This window comes from Tachyglossus aculeatus, chromosome X4, assembly GCF_015852505.1.
Source record: "Tachyglossus aculeatus isolate mTacAcu1 chromosome X4, mTacAcu1.pri, whole genome shotgun sequence".
NCBI lineage: Eukaryota > Metazoa > Chordata > Mammalia > Monotremata > Tachyglossidae > Tachyglossus > Tachyglossus aculeatus.
This window is the reverse complement of record NC_052098.1, coordinates 34,031,681-34,057,002: the sequence shown is the minus strand read 5'-3', so window position 1 is coordinate 34,057,002 and position 25,322 is coordinate 34,031,681. Positions and strand designations below refer to the sequence as shown.

At 43.9% G+C, this 25,322-nt stretch overlaps 2 protein-coding genes across 3 annotated transcripts in view; one reads left to right on the top strand and one right to left on the bottom strand.

Annotated features, from left to right (window-relative positions):
• PLAA (phospholipase A2 activating protein) overlaps positions 1–12,311 on the bottom strand; it is a 40,232-nt gene extending 27,921 nt beyond the window's left edge. Inside the window, exons 1-4 of one of the 2 annotated variants that reach the window (XM_038769791.1) lie at positions 12,026–12,311; positions 3,833–4,026; positions 1,245–1,345; positions 1,025–1,145 (exon numbers count right to left, since the gene is read on the bottom strand). In XM_038769791.1, the coding sequence (XP_038625719.1) occupies positions 1,025–1,145; positions 1,245–1,345; positions 3,833–4,026; positions 12,026–12,174 (565 nt within the window). In that variant the 5' untranslated portion in view covers positions 12,175–12,311. Of the gene's footprint in view, positions 1–1,024; positions 1,146–1,244; positions 1,346–2,084; positions 2,309–3,832; positions 4,027–12,025 lie in introns of those variants that run through there. The other variant, XM_038769792.1, reaches the window with a different exon arrangement.
• A 6,055-nt stretch (positions 12,312–18,366) lies between these two features.
• Positions 18,367–25,322, top strand: part of IFT74 (intraflagellar transport 74) — a 90,969-nt gene continuing 84,013 nt past the window's right edge. The window contains exon 1 of the mRNA XM_038769882.1: positions 18,367–18,512. The gene's annotated coding sequence lies outside the window, so the exon portion shown is untranslated. The remainder of the gene's footprint in view (positions 18,513–25,322) is intronic.

Here is a 25,322-nt window from a genome sequence, read left to right as displayed (position 1 = left end):
ACTCTCTCAAGTGCTCAGTACAGTGCTCTGCACACAGTAGGTGCTCAATAAATACAACTGACCAACCTACCCAATGTGGCTCATTCTCACCCCCACACTGCCAAGTTCTTGTGCATACCTTCCTTCTTCACGGCAACAGCTCCCTCCCCTTTCGCAACCAACATGCCCAGCTCCCCCAACTGCAAAGCCTTTCTGAAAAAGCATTCTCCCTTTCCTGATTGACCTCCCCAGTTTATAACACTCCCTCGCCACCCCCTACAATTCCCAGCAGACACTTAAGTACTTCTACGCCACCCTGTAGCACTTATATACATATCTTTGTACTCGATCGTTTCCTCCTGGTACCACTTTAGGGTCCATCTCCCTCACTAGATTGTAAGATTCTGGAAAGGGCTTATGTCTGCTAATTTCACTGTACTCTCTCCAACTTTTAATACAGTGCTCTGCACCCGGTAGGTGCTCCACAAATCCATCGGTTGATTAATGACTGAGACAGTATTAGGTCCACTGAATTTATATTTAGTTGAGAAATGTAGAAACTTCCATTTAATATTGATAAATCTAAATAATTAGGAATGAGTTGTTACTAAGCCCTAACAGAATTTTCCTCCATTTTACACTGACTTCCAGAATGGCTGGGGTGCCCTTTTCTGAGGACCTCGGGAACGTGGATTTCTCTGCTAAGTACATCCATCTGTCCAGCCCAGGAGTCTTTCAAGAAGCTGTATGAAGCCTTTTTTTTTTTTTTTTAATGCCTGGAGTCAAGGTGACATCAGCAGGAACAAAACAAAAAAAGGAGAGAAAATGTGCCAGCAACAACAGAGGAATGCCTGAAGAAAACATGCTCTAGAAAAATATAATGTAATCACATTTACTTCAACCAGAAAAATTATTCCTGACCTCATCAATAGTTCAAATATACTGCTGGGACTCTAATTCCACTCTAAATTCCCAGGAATAATGCACTAGAAAAATATACTGACTCAGACCAAGAAATACTACCAATCTTGTTATCCAATCTTACCCGAGAATGTCCTCTCACATCTTCCAGCCTTCCAGAGTTTAATGGTCTTGTCTGCTGATCCAGTCAACATTAAACCTTGTTCAGGTAATATCTTCACTGCCCACACCGCAGCCGTGTGACCCTACAAGATTAGTAGTTGCTTAAATAGACGCAAAACCATAAGGCACTTCCCAAAGATACTTAACTAAAATACTAGCATACTAACGCCAAGGTACCGTACCTGTAAGGTCATCATGCATTTGTCGTTCAACCAGACCTTGGCTGTAGTGTCCCAAGAGCCACTAAGTAACGTTCCAAATTTCCCAGAGGAAAGGCTGCAAACTGTAACGAAGTGTTTCAAATAGATACGATTAACATTTCCTCTGCCTAAAGCACAAAACATGGCAAGCCAACCAATGAGGTGGGCATACGTTTCTGTTCCCGTGAATTGCTCTTCGACTGATGGGGCACTGGTCAACCCTTCCACTCTGGAAAGGGGAATTCAGTCTTCCAAGTCCTCCCGTTCTTAAGCAGCCTGTGCTTCCTGCTCTCCCGAGCCTGGCTGCACCACAGACCCAGGAGGGAGGCTCTTCCCCACATGGGGCCTGGGGCTCAGGGAGCCACATCTGGCTCCAACGGAGAGCTGGATAAAGCTCGTGGGCCATTGGTTTGTCAACCTCTGCACCGGTCAATCACTCAGCGAAATTCATGAACCAGTGCAACGTGAAACAGAGAACTTAAAATCCAATGGCACTTAAAACTTACCAAAAATCAGAATTTGAAATGAGTTGGAAAATTCATCAAGTTTTCCCAGTTCTAACTTTCCAATAGTATTGTTGCTGTTGGAATGCGAAGACGTGAACAGGTAACTCACTATCCCCACCCCCACCCCCCAAAAAAAATCCCACAATAATTTCTCTTCACTTGGGGCAGAGGAGAAAAAAGTGATATTTGACTTTTCAAAGTTTCATTCTAAATTGCCTATTCCTTGTAGATCACTACACAAACTATCTTGTGTGCTTGAGCCTTTCTGTCACAGCCTCTCGCCAAGAGCCAAAAAAGATTCCAAGACATACTTTACCTTCTTCAGTGTAAATGAGTGGAGTAGAGTGAGGAAAAATTATACTGAATATTGCCAGAAGACAATCAGATGATGATGCAAAGTCTGCACCCGAAAATTTCTTCAAGACACATGCAATTGTAGTCATCACCATGAAGTGTCAGTATATTCCCTTGATTTTTGTGAGGGTAAAGGGAGTTAAGGGACTCTAAAGGAACACCCGTTTCCCCCAATTTAAAAACAAACATCAAAAATCCTTTCTTTTTTAGATTTTAAGCATTTGTTTTTAATGCTCATATTTTCGAGTTTTGGAAGGACCTTGAATAATGTTTTCAGACCTTATTTCTTATATAGATTTGTAAACCCGTTCATCCATATCAGCAATATGCCACGGAGAGTGGGCTGATATACTTTATCATTTTACACCACTACATCTTTACATGCCCCAGGAGAATCCACATTAAGCACAGGGTTCCCAAACACATTCAACTCAATTTGTTCGACCAACACAAGTTCAAGGCCAGATTATCTATGAAGGACAGCAAATCACTGCCTCAAACTGCATAATGAATGAATTAATTAATGATGGCATTTGTTAAGCGCTTACTATGTGCAGAGCACTGTTCTAAGCGCTGGGGGGGAGTACAAGGTGATCAAGTTGCCCCACGTGGGGCTCACAATCAATCCCCATTTTACAGATGAGGTAACTGAGGCTCAGAGAAGTTAAGTGACTTGCCCAAGGCCACACAGCCGTCATGTGGTGGAGTCGGGATTCGAACCCATGACCTCCGACTCCAAAGCCCGTGCTCTTTCCACTGAGCCACGCTGCATAAATCTAAGTGTCAATATGGAGCACTCACCACGAACTGGTCAACCCCCCCAATGTGGGAGTGCAAAATGGGAAGAGTTTATTCTCTAAACTGGATTCAGATTTCCAAGTGTTGACCGATGTAGAGAAGATTTACACTTATTATAAAAAACAGAGGCCACAGAGGGATTATTAAAGCAGGAATGGGCAAAATATGGCCCATTATGCCATTTTTGGCCTCTTCATGAGTCACTCTAACTCAAAGGTGAGATATGGCCCTCCGATCTCTCCCCGGCAGAAGCGGCTGTAAATTCACCCACGGCAAGTACCGTGTGCCCTCCCAGATGCCATCTGCATCCCTGCATTCTGCGGCCTCCAGAACTGCTGGACACAGTGGAGGCCACGGCACGATTCCATTAAAGGCCTGAAGGCAGTTGGAGCCTCCACAGAAAGAAGTACGCTAAGCTCTCCTGGAACACAAAGGCTGCATTCTTGCAAAACCCTGCATTAAGAAAACTCAAATTGTAGTCCCCCTTATGTCAATCAATGGTATTTACTGAACACTTACTGGATGCAGAGCACTGCACTAAGTGCTGGGGAGAACAAAACAGAACAATATAACGGAGCTGGTAGACACATTCCTGCCCACAGCAAGTTCACGGTCTAGAGGGCCAACATCATGCAAGCGAACTATTTCTTCCGAAACCACAAGGTGCTCTATCTGGCCAAGTCTGGGATGCCGGACCAACGCTCCTCTAGTCCCCAACAACGCTCTAGCCAAACCCCACATTATGGCAGAACTGAGGGGAGAGTCATTTCTGCGCCAACACCTCCCAGCCACTCTCCCTGTCGCCCTGGCAGTTGGACAAGTGTGCGTGCGGCCTGCAAAAGGTTTAGAAAATTCAGTCAATGGCACTCCATCTCAAGTTACTGCCCCCTCCCTACATTCAAGTATACCTACCAGTATTTTTGTGACCTTTCAGTACATAAAGGGGTGAGGACCTGTCCAGTGTGAAGACACAAATATTGTGGTCATTTCCTCCAGTGGCAACAAGTCCACGAGGATATATGTCACTTGCAGGTATGATGCACACGCAAGATACAAAATTGGAGTGGCCGCTCATAAGGTGTATCTCGGTAAATCCCCTGTTAGGACTGAAAAGACACAGATGCCGGTCAACGCTCATTTATGTAATTACAACCAAAGATTTGACAACCTGACATACTGTATTTGTCCCTGAATTGTACTTTCCAAGTGCTTAGTACAGTGCTCTGCACACAATAAGCGCTCAATAAATGTGATCGAATGAAAATTTCATCTGGGGGCTGCAGTTTTAGGAAAGAAACACTAAATGAAATAGTGGGAATCACCAGCCGCATTTTTGAGAGCCCCTTGTCAAACATGGGGGGTTGAGTGGAAGAGCAGAGGAAAGGAGCAAAACCTCTTTCTGCTCTAATTCTTTCTCCTGCTCTTCCTTTTCTTCCCATCCCCTCCTATTCTCACCCTTTTTCTTGGCACCAACAATCTCAATTGGCTATGGTGCTGCAGCTGCTTCTTTATGAGTGAAGTTCGCTTTGCTTCCCAGTCAACCGGGGTACTATCATAAATTTACATGTACTATCATAAACTTACAAGTTGAAAAGCGAGAGAATACAAACGGACACATGTAAAAATATAAATAGTGGGTAAATAGTTGGTGAGATGGCAAACAAACCCCAGGGAGGTGTGGGGGAGTCCGTTGAGAAATGGATCTTGAAGGTGGGTTTTTTTGGTTTTGTGTTTTAAAGGAGACCTTGGAAGGAGGAGAGGGACATGGACTGGCGAAGCTGGAAAGATAAAGCATTTCAAGCAGGGCAAAAGGCATACGTAATGAGTCAGAGGCTGAAGCAGCGAAAGCGAGGGGCAGTAAAGTTAGCTTGGGAGAGAGAAAGAGCACAAGTTGGAGTGCAGCAAAAGGAAACAGACAGGTGATAGTTAATAAAATGCCATGAAGCCGACGGTCAATTGTTCCCGCTTTATATGGCAAGCAACGCGAAGTCTTTGGAGATTTTCGAGGAGGGGAGTGAGATGTGCTCTCTGGTCAGTGTTTGAAAACATGATAAGGGCAGGTGTATCCAAGACACGCTGAACGAGGAAGAGGTTAGAGGGAAAGAACAGTAAGGAGGTTGTTGCAGTAATCTAGCTGGAAGGCAGCCAAATAACAAACCGGCCTAAAGGAGCATAGGCAGTCATAGCAGCTGTGGTAGAGAGCAGTAGCAACAGCAGTTATGTCAAGGACATCACCATATTTGAGTAATGCTGATTAGTCTTCAAAAAAGACACTGTTTCAGGCACATATTTAAGGATTCACCTAGAGCCTACCAGCACAACAGGGAGAAGGCACAGGGTGCAAAAGAGCAGAAAGAGACCTGGAGGTTAGACAGAGTTAATCGCAAGCTGAAAACGAGTCATCGGTGAAGTGTAGCTTAAAAAGCCGACACGGTCCTGGGATGCATTAGCAGGAGCACGACACAGAAGAGTGGGGACATAGTTCTTCCACTCTTCAATGCCCTGATTCATTCATTCAATCATATTTATGGAGCACTTACTGTGTGCAGAGCACTGTACTAAGCGCTTGGAAAGTACAATTCAGCAATAGAAACAATCCCTGCCAGCACCGGGCTTACAATCTATCAGATCGTTCTTAAGGATGTGGGTACGATTGGGTCTTATCACTTTATGAAGGAAAAGAAAATGGAAAGATTAAAAGGGAAAAGCAGCATGGCCTGATGGATAGAGCATAGGCCGGAGTCAAAAGGACCTGGGTTCTAATCCTGCCTCTGCCCACATGTCTGCTGTGTGACCGTGGGCATGTCGCTTACCTTCTCTGTGCCTCAATTACCTCATCTGTAAAATGGGGATTAAGACCGTGAGCCCAGTGTGGGACAGGGACCACGTTCAACCTGATTAGCCTGTATCTACCCTACCGCTTAGTAGTGTGTGGCACACAGTAAGCCCTTAAATACCATAAAAAAGGACAACAAAATTCATACAAGGTTAACAAAATTAGGGACTGCTTACACTATGGCTAAGGGGTCATTTGGTTGTCTTTTTGAAGGATTGTTGTTCTGTGCTCACTGAGGCCCAAACAAGAGGAAATGGGCTTCTACTCACGCGACCATGATAGCAATATCCCTAGTACTATCCTCATGTCCAGTAATATCCTCATATCCAGTAGCTATCAGGGTCATACTACAACGCAATGGACTACACCAAGGAAGTCCATCCCAAGATAGACTCAATTAAGTACTGTACTAAGGGCAGGGGAGAGTACAACAAATTTAACTGACGATCCTTGATCTTAAGGAACTTCACTCCATTCATTCAATCGCATTTATTGAGCACTTGCGTGCAGAGCACTGTACCAAGCGCTTGGGAAGTACAAGTTTGCAACATATAGAGACGGTCCCTACCCAACAGCGGGCTCCCAGTCTAGAAGGGGGAGACAGACAACAAAACATGTTAACAAAATAAAATAAATAGAATAGTAAATATGTACAAAATAGAGTAATAAATATGTGCAAACATACATACAAGTGCTGAGGGAAAGGAGGTAAGGCGGGGGGGGATGCGGAGGGGGAGAGGAAGGAGGGAGACACTAAAATAAATTATACAGGCAGCGAGAAGCAACAGAGTAACAATATACGTGTATTGATGCAGTGAGCTGAAATACACCCCAAGATAAATAAAAAATTAACATAGGGAGATGAAGTGATCTGCCCAAGATCACACAGAATTATTCCCAGTTATGCAATTAATTTGCTATTTCCAGTCTACTGCTTAGCCACTGAACTATTTCTCTTCCATGTAGAAGCTTAATATTGAAGCAAATACTTTAGAAAACTTCACCTTGCCTACTTCAGCTGTGGCCTAGCTCAGACAAAGTCTGCCTTCCATTCCATTTTTCGGTGGACCCAAGATTTTTTTTTGCCCCCAAACAGCCCACTGCTCTAAATCATCTCCCATCCAGAAAACACTACAGAAAACCAAGTCACTTCTAGGACTGGTCTGGGTTGCAGGTCAGTTTTAGCTGAAAAACCTGGGCTCAAGACATGGCTCTGAAAAATTGACTCATGGCAAAATCTTGGGCACATCACTTTATTTTTTGCCTCAGCTTAATTATAACATCTGCTCCTCTAAGTTACTGGAATGTTAGGATAAAATGAAATGGCATACAAATAAGCATTTTTTCGGCTACGTGTGTACCTCACCTTGGCACTCATGTACATCTCTTTATTCCCCTCCCCACAGCACCTGCATGCTTGTACAGATTTATTATTCTATTTATTTTACTTGTACGTATTTACTATTATTCTATTTATTTTATTTTGTTAATATGTTTTGTTTTGTCGTCTGTCTCCCCCTTCTAGACTGTGAGCCCTCTGTTGGGTAGGGACCGTCTCTATATGTTGCCAACTTGTACTTCCCAAGCGCTTAGTACAGTGCTCTGCACACAGCAAGTGCTCAATAAATACGATTGAATAAATAAATATTGCTTCTAGAGGCTGTCTTCTCTGCTAGATTGTAAGCTCCTTAATGGCAGGAACCATATCTACTAATTAACTGCTCTCTCTATTGTACTTAGAGCAGTGCTCTGCACGGGGTAGGAGCTCAAGAAATACTGCCGACTGCTCGAAGAAAAGCTTAAGTGGCATAACGAGAGCTACTTTTTTTTTTTTTAAACCTTCAGGCTTGCCTAAAAACTCTGTCAAACACCCAGGCAATGATTCCTGCTCCTATTCTCCATTCCTTTTGGGCAAATTAAACACATTTTAACGTAGAGAAGCCGGTAAAGAGGACCTCCTATTCTCAATTCCTTTCGAGCAAATTAAACACATTTTAAAGCAGAGAAGCCGGTAAAGAGGACCTCCTATTCTCAATTCCTTTCGAGCAAATTAAACACATTTTAAAGCAGAGAAGCCGGTAAAGAGGACCTCCTATTCTCAATTCCTTTCGAGCAAATTAAACACATTTTAAAGCAGAGAAGCCGGTAAAGAGGACCTCGGCTCCAAGAACCCCCCAAGTCACCTAGATACGGTTCTCCGACGCCACACGCCCAAAGCCACATGATGAAAAGCAATTTACAGTTGACCAAACCGCCTTCAATCATCATCATCAATCATATTTATTGAGCGCTTACTGTGTGCAGAGCACTGGACTAAGCGCTTGGGAAGGACAAGTTGGCAACATATAGAGACAGTCCCTACCCAACAGTGGGCTCACAGTCTAAGTATTGATAACTGCCACCCTTACAGCCGGTATGATCACCTCGCAGCACGGTGATCCACTCCAACCGCCGCAGGGATGCATGAAAAAATAATAATGAAAATAAATAATAATAATATTAATATAATTAATATTAATATAATTAATATTAATATTAAATAATAATCATCATCATCATCAATCGCATTTATTGAGCACTTACTATGCGCAGAGCACTGTACTAAGCGCTTAGGAAGTACAAATTGGCAATATATAGAGACAGTCCCTACCCAACAGTGGGCTCACAGTCTTATTGATAACTGCCACCCTTACAGCCAGTACGATCACCTCGCAGCACGGTGATCTACTCCAACCGCCGCAGGGATGCGTGACAAAATAATAATAAAAATAAATAATAATAATAATAATTTAATTAATATTAATATTATTAATACTATTAATATTAAATAATAATCATCATCATTAATCGTATTTATTGAGCACTTACTATGTGCAGAGCACTGTGCTAAGCACTTGGGAAGTACAAATTGGCAATATATAGAGACAGTCCCTACCCAACAGTGGGCTCACAGTCTAAGTATTGATAACTGCCACCCTTACAGCCGGTATGATCACCTCGCAGCACGGTGATCCACTCCAACCGCCGCAGGGATGCGTGAAAAAATAATAATAAAAATAAATAATAATAATATCAATATAATTAATATTAATACAATTAATAATGTTAATATTAAATCATCCTCATCAATCGTATTTATTGAGCGCTTACTATGTGCAGAGCACTGTGCTAAGCGCTTGGGAAGTACAAATTGGCAATATATAGAGACAGTCCCTACCCAACAGTGGGCTCACAGTCTAAGTATTGATGACTGCCACCCTTACAGCCGGTATGATCACCTCGCAGCACGGTGATCCACTCCAACCGCCGCAGGGATGCGTGACAAAATAATAATAAAAATAAATAATAATATTAATATAATTAATATTAATATAATTACTAATATTAATATTAAATAATAACCATCATCCTCATCAATCGTATTTATCGAGCACTTACTATGTGCAGAGCACTGTGCTAAGCGCTTGGGAAGTACAAATTGGCAATATATAGAGACAGTCCCTACCCAACAGTGGGCTCACAGTCTTATTGATAACTGCCACCCTTACAGCCGGTATGATCACCTCGCAGCACGGTGATCTACTCCAACCGCCGCAGGGATGCGTGACAAAATAATAATAAAAATAAATAATAATAATATTAATTTAATTAATAATATTAATATTAAATCATCATCATCATCATCAATCGTATTTATTGAGCGCTTACTATGTGCAGAGCACTGTACTAAGCGCTTGGGAAGTACAAATTGGCAATATATAGAGACAGTCCCTACCCAACAGTGGGCTCACAGTCTAAGTATTGATGACTGCCACCCTTACAGCCGGTATGATCACCTTGCAGCATGGTGATCTACTGCAACCGCCGCAGGGATGCGTGAAAAAATAATAATAATAATAATAAATAATAATAATATTAATATAATTAATATTAATATAATTAATAATATTAACATTAAATAATAATAATAATAATCAATCGTATTAATTGAGCACTTACTATGTGCAGAGCACTGTGCTAAGCGCTTGGGAAGTACAAATTGGCAATATATAGAGACAGTCCCTACCCAACAGTCGGCTCACAGTCTAAGTACTGATAACTGCCACCCTTACAGCCGGTAGGATCACCTCGCAGCATGGTGATCCACTCCAACCGCCGCAGGGATGCGTGACAAAATAATAATAAAAATAAATAATATTAATATTAAATAATCATCATCATCATCATCATCATCGTATTTATTGAGCGCTTACTATGTGCAGAGCACTGTGCCAAGCGCTTGGGAAGTACAAATTGGCAATATATAGAGACAGTCCCTACCCAACAGTGGGCTCACAGTCTAAGTATTGATGACTGCCACCCTTACAGCCGGTACGATCACCTCGCAGCACGGTGATCCACAGCAACCGCTGCAGGGATGCGTGACAAAATAATAATAAAAATAAATAATATTAATATTAAATAATAATCATCATCATCATCAATCGTATTTATTGAGCGCTTACTATGTGCAGAGCACTGTGCCAAGCGCTTGGGAAGTACAAATTGGCAATATATAGAGACAGTCCCTACCCAACAGTGGGCTCACAGTCTAAGTATTGATGACTGCCACCCTTACAGCCGGTATGATCACCTCGCAGCACGGTGATCTACTGCAACCGCCGCAGGGATGCGTGAAAAAATAATAATAAAAATAAATAATAATAATATTAATTTAATTAACATTAATATAATTAATAATATTAATATTAAATGATAATCATCCTCATCAATCGTATTTATTGAGCGCTTACTGTGTGCAGAGCACTGGACTAAGCGCTTGGGAAGTACAAATTGGCAATATATAGAGACAGCCCCTACCCAACAGTGGGCTCACAGTCTCAGTACTGATGACTGCCACCCTTACAGCTGGTATGATCACCTCGCAGCAGGGTGATCCACTCCAACCACCACAGGAATGCGTGACAAAATAATAATAAAAATAAATAATAACAATATTAATATTAAATAATAATAATCATCCTCATCATCAATCGTATTTATCGAGCGCTTACTATGTGCAGAGCACTGTGCTAAGCGCTTGGGAAGTACAAATTGGCAATATATAGAGACAGTCCCTACCCGACAGTGGGCTCACAGTCTAAGTATTGATGACTGCCACCCTTACAGCCGGTACGATCACCTCGCAGCACGGTGATCCACTCCAACCGCCGCAGGGATGCGTGACAAAATAATAATAAAAATAAATAATAATGTTAATTTAATTTATATCAATATTATTAATATTAAATAATCATCATCATCCTCATCAATCGTATTTATCGAGCGCTTACTATGTGCAGAGCACTGTGCTAAGCGCTTGGGAAGCACAAATTGGCAATATATAGAGACAGTCCCTACCCGACAGTGGGCTCACAGTCTAAGTATTGATAACTGCCACCCTTACAGCCGGTACGATCACCTCGCAGCACGGTGATCCACAGCAACCGCCGCAGGGATGCGTGAAATAATAATAAGAAATAACAATAATAATATAATTAATATCAATATTATTAACACCAACATAATTAACATTAATATTATCAATACTAACAAAATTAGTACAATCAATATTAATATAATCAATAATATCAATAGAATTGATATTAATGTAATTAATAATATTAATATAATTAATATTAATGTAATCAATAATATTAATATGATTAATATCAACGTAATTAATAATATTGATATAATTAATATTAATATAATTAATGATATTAATGTGATTAATATTAATGTAATTAATAATATTAATAGAATTGATATTAATGTAATTGATAATATTAATATAATTAATATTAATGTGATTGATAATATTACTATTTAATAATAATAGGTAATAAATAAATAAATCAAGGCATCAGCAGCAATCGGTTAAAGAGGAAGCGAGCTGCTGGAAATTCCTTCTAGAAGTCCCAAGGCTGAAGGACGTGGGCCTTCGCGTTAGACTGTGAGCCCACTGTTGGGTAGGGACTGTCTCTATGTGATGCCAATTTGTCCTTCCCAAGCGCTTAGTCCAGTGCTCTGCACATAGTAAGCGCTCAATAAATACGATTGATTGATTGATTGGTTGATTTGGCTAACTCGGTCCCAACTAGGGGGGTGGAGATGGAGTCCAAGCGACCGACCGTCTCCTCACCATCTCCCCGACTGGTCCCCCGATGGGGGGGGGGGGGGGGGGGGCGTGAGGGAAAACGGGCCCCTCCCCCGGCGAGGGCGCTTACCTGTCCGGGGCCCAGAGGCGGGCGGTGCGGTCCCGGGACACGGACACGAAGGTCCCCGGCGGGTAGAGGCCACACACCACGCCCCGCACGTCGAGGTCGTGGCCCGGGAGGGTGCAGCGCAGCCGATACCTGTTCCAACAGCTCGCCATGGCCGCCGCCCCCGACGGGAAAGTCGGGGAAGGGGTGAGGGAGGGGAAACGGGCACCGGACTCGCTCAACAGCCGAAAACACCCAACCACAACGGCGGAAAGCGATTCCGGCGGGGAAGGCGGAAGGAGAAAGAGACCGAGAACAAGGCCGGCGGGGCGACTGACACGGCGACCGCCTCCGCTACCGGAAGTCGTCATCAGCCGGGACTCCGCCCCAACTGGCGCCGTGAGCCAATCACTACGTTTCTCGCCCGACTCTAGGTCGGCCGAGACTACAAGTCCCACAATGCACAAGGGCGCCTCTCCCTGAAAAAAGGTCCGGTCGGTGGCCGGCGTGGAGGGTTTTGTAGTGGGCTTCTAGTCACTTGCCGAATCAAGGTTTCGAAGGCCACGTGCGCCGCTTTCATGATAATGATAATGATGGCATTTATTACGCGCTTCCTATGTGCGAAGCACTGTTCTCAGCGCTGGGGAGTTTACAAGGTGATCAGGTTGGCCCACGGGGGGCTCACAGTCTTCATCCCCGTTTTACAGATCAATCAATCAATCAATCAATCAGTCGTATTTATTGAGCGCTTACTATGCGCAGAGCACTGTACTAAGCGCTTGGGAAGTACAAATTGGCAACACATAGAGACAGACCCTACCCAGCAGTGGGCTCACAGTCTAAAAGGGGGAGACAGAGAACAGAACCAAACATACCAACAAAATAGAATAAATAGGATAGAAATGTACAAGTAAAATAAATAAATAAATAAATAGAGTAATAAATATGTACAACCATATATACATATGTACAGGTGCTGTGGGGAAGGGAAGGAGGTAAGACGGGGGGATAGAGAGGGGGATCAGGTAACTGAGGCCCAGAGAAGTTAAGTGACTTGCCCAAAGTCACACAGCTGACAAGTGGCGGAGCCGGGATTTGAACCAACTCCAAAGCCCGTGTTCTTTCCACTGAGGCATGCTGCTTCCCATGATAGGATGATATGATATACTAGGATTATATAGGATTAATTAGGATGATATACTAAAGGAAGACAATGACCGTGGGAGGCCCTCAAGGCTCAGGTCTGGGTGCTCCTCTATTCTCCATCTACACCTACATCCTTGGAGAACTCACTCCCACAGCGTCAGCCACCATCTCTATACAAATGACTCACAAATCTACCTCTCCAGACCCGCTTTCTCGCTTTCTCTGCAGTCTTGTATTACCTTCTGCCTTTACGACAGCTTTATTTGGTTGTCCTGCCGGCAGCTCAAACTTAACATGTCCAAAACAGAACTCCTCGCCTTCCCAACCAGACCCCTTCCTCCCTATGAATTTCCCACCGCTGTAGACAACACCACCATCCTCCCTGTCTCACAAGTCTGTAGCCTTGGCATTATTCTTGACTCATCTCTCTCCTTCAGCCCACATGTTCAATGTGTCACCAAATCTTGTCGGTTCTACCTTCAAGACATTGCTAAAACCCACCCTTTTACTCTCCATCCAAACTGCTACCATGCTGATCTAAGTATACGTAGAAGATGAATACCCTATTGTGGAGATGGCATGGAAGTGCTGAAGTGGATGTAGCAGGTGGGGAAATGAGTTAATCAGGGAAGGCCTCTTGGAGGAGATTCAAGGAAATTAGCAATTTGTTTTAAATGCAAAATCCTTCCTCCGTTATTTTTTAGAATTCGTAGTTCTCATCACTTGAGGCTTTATGCTGAGGGGGGTGTTCTCCCCAAATCTTCCCCTGCCGTGCCACATCATTTTTTTATGGTATTTGTTGAGTGTTCACTAGGTGCCAGGCACTGTACTAAGCACTGGGAAAGATACATACTAAACAGGATGGACATAGTCCCTGACCCACGTGGGACGCATAAACTTAATCTCTATTTTACAGATGAGATAACTGAGGCACAGGGAAGTGAAATGACTTGCCCACGGTCACATAGCGGACAAGTAGCAGAGCTAGGATTAGAAGCCAGGTCCTCCGATTCCCAGGCCCGTGCTCTACCCACTAGCTGTAAACCTCCTATCTCTTGAGGTTTTGTCAAATTATGTAAATCCCATCTTGGATAATTTGTGTTCTCTGAAGTTGTGCTCTGTGACATTTCACTCTAGTTCTAAGTTCACTCCACGCAGGGTTTACTTTGTAGATCCACTCTTGACTGAGACTTTGACTTCTACTTGCTAGCTTAGAGTAGGTGTCTTCTCATAGCTTGAACATGGTGTCAGTGAGTTCCCAGCCCAAGAAAATCAGCTGAAAATGCAGTTGGAGAACACCGTGTATCCACTGCCTTTTCTTCTTCTTTCAGAGGTCAAGACTAATTAGCTCTCTGGAGCATCTGGAAGACCAACCACCAGTGCTCCTTTGGCTCTGCACTGAAACGACAAATTGCAGTAATGAGAGGATTTAAACTCTAGGGAGGACTTTAAAGATGGGGACTTCAAGAAATATAGTATATAGCACTTGCAATGAAGATTTGGAAACTGACTTTGTTGGGATCCACGTGCCAGATGTGAACAGCTGCTTACGTACAACCGGATGGCCCTAAATAGAAAAGGCCGGTTGTTATGTTTTTGGGTGAGATGGGGTCGGGGAGAATATCTGGCTGAACAGTGGAGGTGCACAGTTTATGTTCATTATTTGTTGTCTTTAAGCTTTCTAGCACTCAAAGCTTTCAAGATGGAAGGAGTTCTATTCCACTTGCTTCTCTGGCTTCCAAAAGAGGATTTGGAGGAAGTTTGGAATTTGGTCAAGTTAAGCGAGCCCCTTTTAATTTTAATAATTTTTACTATAAGTGGGCCATCCTGCATTTTGGTTATGTATTTAGTCTAGGAAATGTTCAAAATACACAACACAAAGCGGCATCAGTAGCTACTCCTTCGAGCAGAGGTTTGGCTACCACATCGAGATTTTCATAAAATATGAGTAAATTGTTTTGTTTGTTAAACGCCACTGCTAAAGATGATATATAAAGTCGGACTAACATTTCTCTGGGGAAGGCTGCTGTTGAAAATGATCTACAATGACTTCTCCCTTACTGTAAGGGATAGGTTGGGTCTCTAACAAAAAGTAATTATTGCTTTTTTGTCATTTTATAGTTACAATTATAGATGCCACAGAAATGAGACATCATTTGCAGTAGTATTTAATACAAAAGCTTGATAGCCAGGGATTTTATCTGTTTTGTTTTTATCATTATTATTTGGAGGGTATTTTTTGTTCCTTGTTTTAATTGCCAATTTCCAGTCCTTTTTACCAACCAGTGAGAAGTTCCCTCACCCAAATATAATAATAATGATTATTATGATTATTATGGTATTTGTTAAGCACTTACTATGTGCCAAGCACTGTTCTAAGCACTGGGGTAGATACAAGGTAATCAGGTTGTCCCACGTGGAGCTCACAGTCTTAATCGTCATTTACAGATGAGGTAACTGAGGCGCAGAGAAGTTAAGTGGCTTGCCCAAGGTCACAGAGCAGACAAATGGTGGAGGCGCGATCGATTAGAACCCATGTCCTCTGACTCCCAAGCCCGTGCTCTTTCCACTAAGCCACACTGCTTCTCTATAATGATGGCGTTCATTATGCACTTGCTGTGTGCCGGGCTCTGGGGTTGAGAGAATCATGTTGGCTTACAGTCCCCATCCCAAACAGAGACCACAATCTAAGGAGTAGGCGTTTTATCCCCATTTTACAGATAAGGAAACTGAGAACTAGAGAGCTGAGGTGACTTGCTCAAAGTCCCCAAGCAAGCAAGGGGCACAGCTCAGACTGGAACCTGAGTCTCCTGACTCCTATAGGTCCCAGGGTCTTTCCACTACACGGACCCAACAGAGTCGCACTTTCAATAATGCTTGATGAGGTGGGTGAAGGCACAGCCATATTTGCTGGTGAAAGAAGCCCCAGAGAGATATTCTGATCCACAACCACAGACCACATCCTTTCTCCATGCCAGCCAACTTGCGATGCATGCTACTGGCTATTTGAGGATAAGCAAGAAGAGTGTGGGCTTCTAGCTGCACCCCATCATGACTACTGCAAACACAACACAAGTGCACATTTTGTGGGGATAAGACATCCTTCTCTCCAAACTTAACCTAAAGTCCTACGTAAATGGGCATCTCAGCATTGGCTACTTCGCATTACCTCCTTGGCTACTTCACCTCCTCCAGGAGGCCTTCCCAGACTGAGCCCCCCCTTCTTCTCCTCCTCCTCCTCCCCCTCCATCGCCCCCTCCACCCTACCCCCTTCCCCTCCCCACAGCACTTGTATATATTTGTACATACGTATTGCTCTATTTCATTTGTACATATTTACTATATTCATTTTATTAATGATGTATATATAGCTATAATTCTATTTATTCTGATGGTATTGACACCTATCTACTTGATTTGTTTTGTTGTCTGTCTCCCCCTTCTAGACTGTGAGCCCATTGTTGGGTAGGGACCGTCTCTATATGTTGCCAATTTGTACTTCCCAAGCGCTTAGTACAGTGCTCTGCACACAGTAAGTGCTCAGTAAATACGATTGAATGAATGAATGAATGAATGCTACAAGTCAAAACTCTCCCGTACTGGACAGCAGCGGCGTGGGAGAGAGTCGAGGGTGGAAAGGACAGGAGGGCTTGGTCAGGGAAGGCCTCTTGGAGATGCGCTTTCAATAAGGCTTTGGCCAAATGGGTGAGGGGCTGAGGTGGAGGGAGGTTGGTGGAGTTGATGAGTGAGAGGAATTACCATAATAATAATGATGATGATGATGATGATCCCAGCTTTGCCACTTATCTGCTGTGTGAACTTGGGCAAATCACTTTACTTCTCTATTCTTCAGTTTCCTCATCTTTAACATGGGGATTAAGACTGCGAGCCCTATGTGAGGCAGGGACCGTGTCCAACGAGACTAGCTTGTATCTAACCCTGCACTTAATATAGTGCCTAGTACATTGTAAGTGCTTAATAAATACTATTAAAAAAGTGACTCCCAGGTGTCATTAGAAACCTGCCCAAATACGAGGGAAAAACACTTTATTGTTGTTAAAAAATATTTTAACATCTTTATTAATGCATCCAATAAAGTAAATTCATTTAAAAAATGCGTTTGATGCGTTACGCTGCATTCAAAGCCGATACATCGAATTCTTCATCTCCCACCTGGCAGTTAGTACACTACAGCGTTCTATTTATTGAGTGTTTAAAAGTACTCGAGGTAGTAGCGCCTGACAACCTTCTGGGTCTACAGATGTCTCCGAAAGTCTAGTGATAAATAGTCTTCATTTGTTCAATCGTATTTCTTGAGCGCTTACTGTGTGCAGAGCACTGTACTGAGCGCTTGGAAAGTACAAGCGCAAGTAAGAATTCTTTTCAATAAAGACCTCCTTTAGGTGGGCTCCGTTTTAATCATGAAAGCAAAAGATTTGCCTTTTGCCCAGGGCGGTTAGAAAATGATGCCAGTTTGGTGAAAGATATGAAGACACGAGAAACAGCATGGCCTAGTGGATAGAGCACGGCGGGCCTGGCTGTCAGAAAGTTATGGTTCCTCTTCCGGCTCTGCCACTTGTCATCTGTGTGACGTTGGGCAAGTCGCTTTGCTTCTCTGGGCCTCAGTTCCCTCATCTGTAAAATGGGGATTGAGACAGCCCCATGTGGGACCGGGTCTTTGTCTAATCTCCTTCCCCGCCCCACAGCACCTGAATATACGTTTATGTGTTTGTACGTATTTATTACTCCATTTATTTTACTTGTACATCTTTATTCTATTTTGTTAACATGTTTTGTCGCCTGTCTCCCCTTTCTAGACTGCGAGCCCTCTGTTGGGCCGGGACCGTCTCTAGATGTTGCCGACTTGGACTTCCCAAGCGCTCAGTACAGTGCTCTGCACACAGTAAGCGCTCAATAAAATGCATACAATTCGGCAACAGTGACAGTCCCTACCCAACAATGGATATCCGCTTTCCATTACAGTCTTGGCACATAGTAAGCGGTGAAGAAACGCCATTCAAAAAAAAGTCCAAAACTTTTTCACTGGTTTGGCCTGAAGCTGAAGGAGAAGAAGCATGAGGAGGGAGAAGAAGCTCTCGCGAGATATGCGGGAAAGGGAGGGGGCGCGTTCTGTGCAGGGGCAATCGGTTGCTAGGATACGGGAGCGACTCGCGTTGGCCGGGGCCCGCCACGTTCGCTTTAAGGCGGTTTGGGCGCGCGTGCGCGGTTGGGGCTCCTGCTTTAGGCCGAAACCTCCACCTTCCTTACGATCGTTCCCTTCTATCGCCCGCTCGGCCCGAACGACAACGACGACACCGATTTCTAGGCCTTGTCCGCAGAGGGATCCGACTCTCCCGGCCCAGAGGTGCAGGTTCCTTTGTCTTTCTTGTTCCCGCACGGCACGAGGCTAGAGTGGGAAGGATCCAGTTGTTAGACCTTTTTTTTTTATTGCTTTTACCTTGTTTTTTTCTTTTAAATTCCTCCTCGGCCTTCCTCTGCCCCGGGGCAATGGATCTGTTGCGATGGGGCTGCGTGCCAAAAAGGCGCAGAGACCAGGAGTATGTGCGTGTGTGTGTGTGTGTGTATGTGTCTTTGCTTCATCATCATCATCATCATCGATCATATTTATTGAGCGCTTACTGTGTGCAGAGCACTGGACTAAGCGCTTGGGAAGTACAAATTGGCAACATATAGAGACAGTCCCTACCCAACAGTGGGCTCACAGTCTAAAAGGGGGAGACAGAGAACAAAACCAAACATACTAACAAAATAAAACAAATAGGATAGATGTGTACAAGTAAAAGAAATAAATAGAGTAGAAAATCTGTACAAACATATATCCATATATACAGGTGCTGTGGGGAAGGGAAGGAGGTAAGATGGGGGGGATGGAGAGGGGGACGAGGGGGAGAGGAAGGAAGGGTGCCCCCAAAACTGCCGGTCCTCGTTCATTCATTCAATCGTACTTATTGAGCGCTTACTGTGTGCAGAGCACTGTACTAAGCGCTGGGGGGGGAATGGGTTACCGCTCCAAGCTATAATAATAATAATGGCATTTATGAGCCCACTGTTGGGTAGGGACTGTCTCTATATGTTGCCAATTTGTACTTCCCAAGCGCTTAGTCCAGTGCTCTGCACATAGTAAGCGCTCAATAAATACGATTGATGATGATGATGATGATGATGATGATGAAGCGCTTACTATGTGCAAAGCACCGCAATCAATCGTATTTATTGAGCGCTTACTGTGTGCAGAGCACTAGAGTAAGCGCTTGAGGGAGGACAGTACAACAGGTGATAGACGCGTTTTGTTTTTTGTTCTGGAGATTTTTTTAATGGTATTCGTTGAGCGCTTACTATGTGCCAAGTACTGTTCTAAGCGCTAGGGGAGATCCAAGGTAATCAGGTTTTAGACTGTGAGCCCACTGTTGGGTAGGGACTGTCTCTATATGTTGCCGACTTGTACTTCCCAAGCGCTTAGTACAGCGCTCTGCACACAGTAAGCACTCAATAAATACAATTGATGATGATGTTGATGATGATCAGGTTGCCCCACTTGGGGCTCACAGTCTTAAACCACATTTTACAGATGAGAGAACTGAGGCCCAGAGAAGTTAAGTGACTTGCCCAGAGTCACATAGCTGACGTGTCGGAGCCGGATTAGAACCCACGACTTCCGACTCCCAAGCCCGGGCTCTTTCCACTATGTTTCCATAGACAACACAAGTTCCAAAGTGTTCAGAGGGTTTATATTGGTTGGCTAGTTGTCAACGCTCTTCCCCACTTTTTTTTTTTTAACAATAATAACTAGTGTGGTTATTGTTAAGCGTTTGTTTTAGTCCAAGCACGGCACTAAGCGCTGGGGTAGACACAGAGTAATCAGGTCCCTCGTGGAGCTCACAGGGAGAAGAGGTATTGAATCCCCATTTTACAGAGGAGGGAACCGAGGAACAGAGAAATAGCTTGACAGGTCGCTCGGCAGAGACGTGGGGGAGCAGGATTAGAACCCAGGTCCTCTGACTCCCAGGCCTGTGCTCTATCACTAGGACACACATATCTATTCTATTTATTTTATTTTGTTAGTATGTTTGGTTTTGTTCTCTGTCTCCCCCTTTTAGACTGTGAGCCCACTGGTGGGTAGGGACTGTCTCTGTATGTTGCCAATTTGTACTTCCCAAGCGCTTAGTACAGTGCTCTGCACATAGTTAAGCGCTCAATAAATATGATTGATGATGATGATGATGATGATGACACACCGCTTCTCTCTTTGGACCATGAACACACAGCTTGAGTGTGTGGGGTGGTTGTGATCCCAAATCCCATTCGACTGTGTTAGTTGTATAAAATCTGCCATGTGGCAGGGAGAATTCATGCTGCTGTGAGCTCGTTGTGGGCAGGAGTGTATCTGTTTGTTGTTATATTGAACTCCCACAAGTGCTTAGTAACAGTAAGCACTCAATAAATACGATTAAATGAATAAATTAACCTCTATAGACATTTCCTCCGGGAGTAGAAAGCAGCACTGCGTAGTAATAATGATGGCATTTGTTAAGTGCTTACTGTGTGCGAAGCACTGTTCCAAGCGCTGGGGGGATATAACAATAATAATAATAATAATTATGGTATTTGTTAAGCACTTACTATGTGCCAAGCACTGTTCTAAGCACTGGGGTAAATACAAAGTCAAGGTGATCAGGTTGCCCCACGTGGGGTTTGCAGTCTTAATCCCCATTTTACAGATGAGGTAACTGGCTCAGAGACATTAAGTGACTTGCCCAAAGTCACACAGCAGACAAGTGGTGGAGCCGGAATTAGAATCCGTGACCTTTGACTCCCAAGCCCGTGCTCTTTCCCCGGAGCCACACTGCTTCTCTTAGTAGATAGAGCACGGGCCTGGGAGTCAGAAGGTCAGGGGTTCTAATCCTGGCTCCACCACTTGTCTGCTGGGTGACCTTGGGCAAGTCATTTCACTTCTCTGGGCCTCGGGTACCTCATCTGTAAAATGGGGATTGAGATTGTGAGCCCCACTTGGGACAGGGACTGTGTCCAACCCGATTTGCTTGTATCCACCCCAGTGCTTAGTACATTGCCTGGCACCTAGGAAACGCTTAAATACCACAATTATTATAATTTGTCTATAGAGTTATTCCCTTTCCAGGATGATACTAATGACAGTTGGGTTCATGCAGGTGTGGATGAATAAGCGATCCACATGTACACGCATAATCGCCACTTCATTCAACACTGGGAATTAGTGCAGTAATACATTTGCCAGGAGCAAATGCTCTTGTTGCTTTCAAAATGGCCTCTTAGGAACCCTGCCTCCCCCAAAGTCTCTGCTCAGGGAGAGCAAACCCTCTGCTGATTTCTTTTTTTCTTTAATGGCATTTGTTAAACGCTTACTATGTGCCTGGCACTGTACTAAGCGCTGCAGTAGATACAAGATAGGTTGGACCCAATCCATGTCCCACTTGGGGCCTCACAGTCTTAATCCCCATTTCACAGGACATCTCCATCTGGATGTCTGCCCGCCACCTAAAACTCAACATGTCCAAGACTGAACTCCTTGTCTTCCCTCCCAAACCCTGCCCTCTCCCTGACTTTCCCATCACTGTTGACGGCACTACCATCCTTCCCGTCTCACAAGCCCGCAACCTTGGTGTCATCCTCGACTCCGCTCTCTCGTTCACCCCTCACATCCAAACCGTCACCAAAACCTGCCGGTCTCACCTCCGCAACATTGCCAAGATCTGCCCTTTCCTCTCCATCCAAACCGCTACCCTGCTCGTTCAAGCTCTCATCCTATCCCGTCTGGATTACTGTATCAGCCTCCTCTCCGATCTCCCATCCTCCTGTCTCTCCCCACTTCAATCCATACTTCATGCTGCTGCCCGGATTGTCTTTGTCCAGAAACGCTCTGGGCATGTTACTCCCCTCCTCAGAAATCTCCAGTGGCTACCAATCAATCTGCGCATCAGGCAGAAACTCCTCACCCTGGGCTTCAAGGCTGTCCATCACCTCGCCCCCTCCTACCTCACCTCCCTTCTCTCCTTCTCCAGCCCAGCCCGCACCCTCCGCTCCTCTGCCGCTAATCTCCTCACCGTACTTCGCTCTCGCCTGTCCCGCCATCGACCCCCGGCCCACGTCCTCCCCCTGGCCTGGAATGCCCTCCCTCCGCCCATCCGCCAAGCTAGCTCTCTTCCTCCCTTCAAGGCCCTACTGAGAGCTCACCTCCTCCAGGAGGCCTTCCCAGACTGAGCCCCCTCCTTCCTCTCCCCCTCCTCCCCCTCGCCTTACCTCCTTCCCCTCCCCACAGCACCTGTATATAGATATATATGTTTGTACGTATTTATTACTCTATTTTATTTGTACATACTTATTCTATTTATTTTATTTTGTTAATATGTTTTGTTTTGTTCTCTGTCTCCCCCTTCTAGACTGTGAGCCCACTGTTGGGTAGGGACCATCTCTATACGTTGCCAATTTGTACTTCCCAAGTGCTTTGTACAGTGCTCTGCACACAGTAAGCGCTCAATAAATGCCATTGAATGAATGAATGAAACTGAGGCACAGAGAAGTGAAGTGACCTGCCCAAAGTCACAGAGCAGACAAGTGGCGGAGCTGGGATTAGAACCCAGATCCTCCGGCTCCCAGGTTCCCTCTCTTTACACTAGGCCACACTGCTTCCTCTTTATGCCATTTCTACATGCCAGGGCTGTCCTAGTGATTGCCTCTGAATCGAATTGTTTGGGACTACTACTTCACAACGTCTTTAAAACATTTGTTGATGTACTTGTTTGCATGTGACTCCTTTCAGTTCACTCAAACCACAGGTACTTGGGAAACTTCTCCCGTCCCCCCCCCATCCAACAAGGCTATGAACTGGAGAGTTGACTGCATTCCCAGACTAAATCATTTCTTAAAATTTACCCTGCCATTTTTTTGTTGAGGATGGTTTAAGGAGATACCCAGGCATCAACTGAATGGCTGAAGGATTTTAGTTCATCATTATAAAGAGATCATGTCTTCAACTGTTAACTAATTTGGGCACGGTTACATTGAGCTCAATTCCAACTCCAATTTGAGTAGAAACTACGGAATTCAGTTGAACAGCGTTAGAAATAAAGGCACGATCTTAATGATACCAATTTTTCATTTCATGTCCAAATTAATTTTTTTTAATTATCAAGGTTACTTCAATTTTATGTCAATTTTTTTTCCATCAGGTGAAATCATAAATCCAAATTTATATTCAGTTCAATCACAGATGTAAAATTAAGAATGCACTAAAAGTATAACGAAGTGTACTTCAACCGTGCAATGCTGTAAGATTTAAAATGTTTGTCAGACTTTTTTTCTGTACATTAGAAATTTTCTAAGTGGGGTTTTCCATGATAGTCCAAAAAAAATTGAATTAGGTAGATTAATCTACCCTGGGCTTACTGATGTTACATGGTTTGCTTAATTTTCCTAGTAATGCCATGATAATTCTTTACCATAATTTTGATTCTTACTTCATTCACTAGAATGTTTTCATTTACTATGTAGACCATTGGTCTTTGGTTTTGAAAATGATGTTAATGTTGAGCATCATCTGTGTGAGTCAGTGTGGCAGAAAAAAACTGATGTATAAATGGCAGTCTCTTCCCCACCATTCCCCCTCAAAGATTGAGCTTTGTTGGGCTGTTGCAGCGCCTGTGTGAAGCCCTTGGCCCTATTGTTGATTCTTCCTTTTAGTCCTCATTTCCCACTCCCTTCTGCATTGCCCTGACTTGCTCCCTTTGCTCTTCCCCCCTCCTATCCCCAAAGCCCCTATGTATATAACTGTAATTTTCTTTATTTGTATTGATGCCTGTCTCCCTCATTCTCGAGTGTGAGTTTGTCATGGACAGGAATGTCACTGTTTATTGTTGTATTTTCCCAAGTGCGAGTACAGTGCTGTGCATACAGTAATAAATATGATGGAATATGATGGAATGAATGAATCCCACTCACTCATGAATCGGTATTAGTTGAGGGTCTACTACTGTGGGCAGAGCACTGAACAAAACACTTGGTAGAGTACAAGGGAATCGAAACAGTGTAAGACCCAATCCTTGCCTTTACTGAGTTTAAAAATCTAATGGCAGAAAAAAAGCAGATTTAAGTTACTGCAAAGATATTACTGGTAGAAGCAAGAGCAGGTAAAAGATATTAACCAGTGGACTGGAGTACTTAAATTGCTGTATTAGTGCTGAGACTGACTGCAGATACGTCTGCTTCCCCTACCCTAGACGGTGAGCCCGTTGTGGGCAGGGAATGTGACTATTTATTGCAGTATTGTACTCTCCCAAGCACTTAGTACAGTGCTGTGCACACAGTAAGTGCTCAGCAAGTACAGTTGAATGAATCAAAGTGTCAAGAATGGCTGTTGAGCTGACATAACCTGGGTAGTCAAAATTATTTCAATTGCACTGCCGTTTGATTTTTAAGTGGCTCATAGGTGATGCTGATTCACTGCTTAAGCCAGGTTTGATGTCCCTGGTGGGGCTAGGTCTCAGAAATATAGAAAGTTGTGCACTACCAGAAGGCTCCAGCTCTCCCCACTTTTAAAGCCCACCTAAACCCCCACCTTCTCCAACAAGCTTTCCTCAATTAATTTCCCAGAACCTTGAGTCATATCATCCCTCCAGCCAATTCTAGCAGTTATGAATTTATGTACAAACATCCTCAGCACTCAATTATGTACATATCTCTACACACACCCACACCAAATTATTTGTTTTAACCACTCGTAAATATTTGTATGTCTGTCTCCCCTGTTAGGGTATAAACCCTTACTGGGCAGGGAACACATCACTTCCCAAACGCCTAGTACAGTGCACCACATGCTCTCTAAATGCTACTATTCCCACTACTACCAGTTTGACGCTGCATCCGCAGGCCTTTATTTCAGGTACCCCAAGGACCTGTTGTCTTTCTCCATTTTTTCTTTAACTGAGCAAGTGCAGTGTTGAACAACGTACTGCCTGGGTGGCAAAATTCAGGGGCAGCTTTCAGCTTCGCATCACTGATGGAAGTTTTGGGTTGTTAGGAGGTCCCAAGAAACAAGTGCAAACTCCACAGGGTGATTGGTAATCATTTCTAGCATTTGGGCTTCCAGACTTCTGATGTTTCTTTTTTGGTCTGTTGAGTT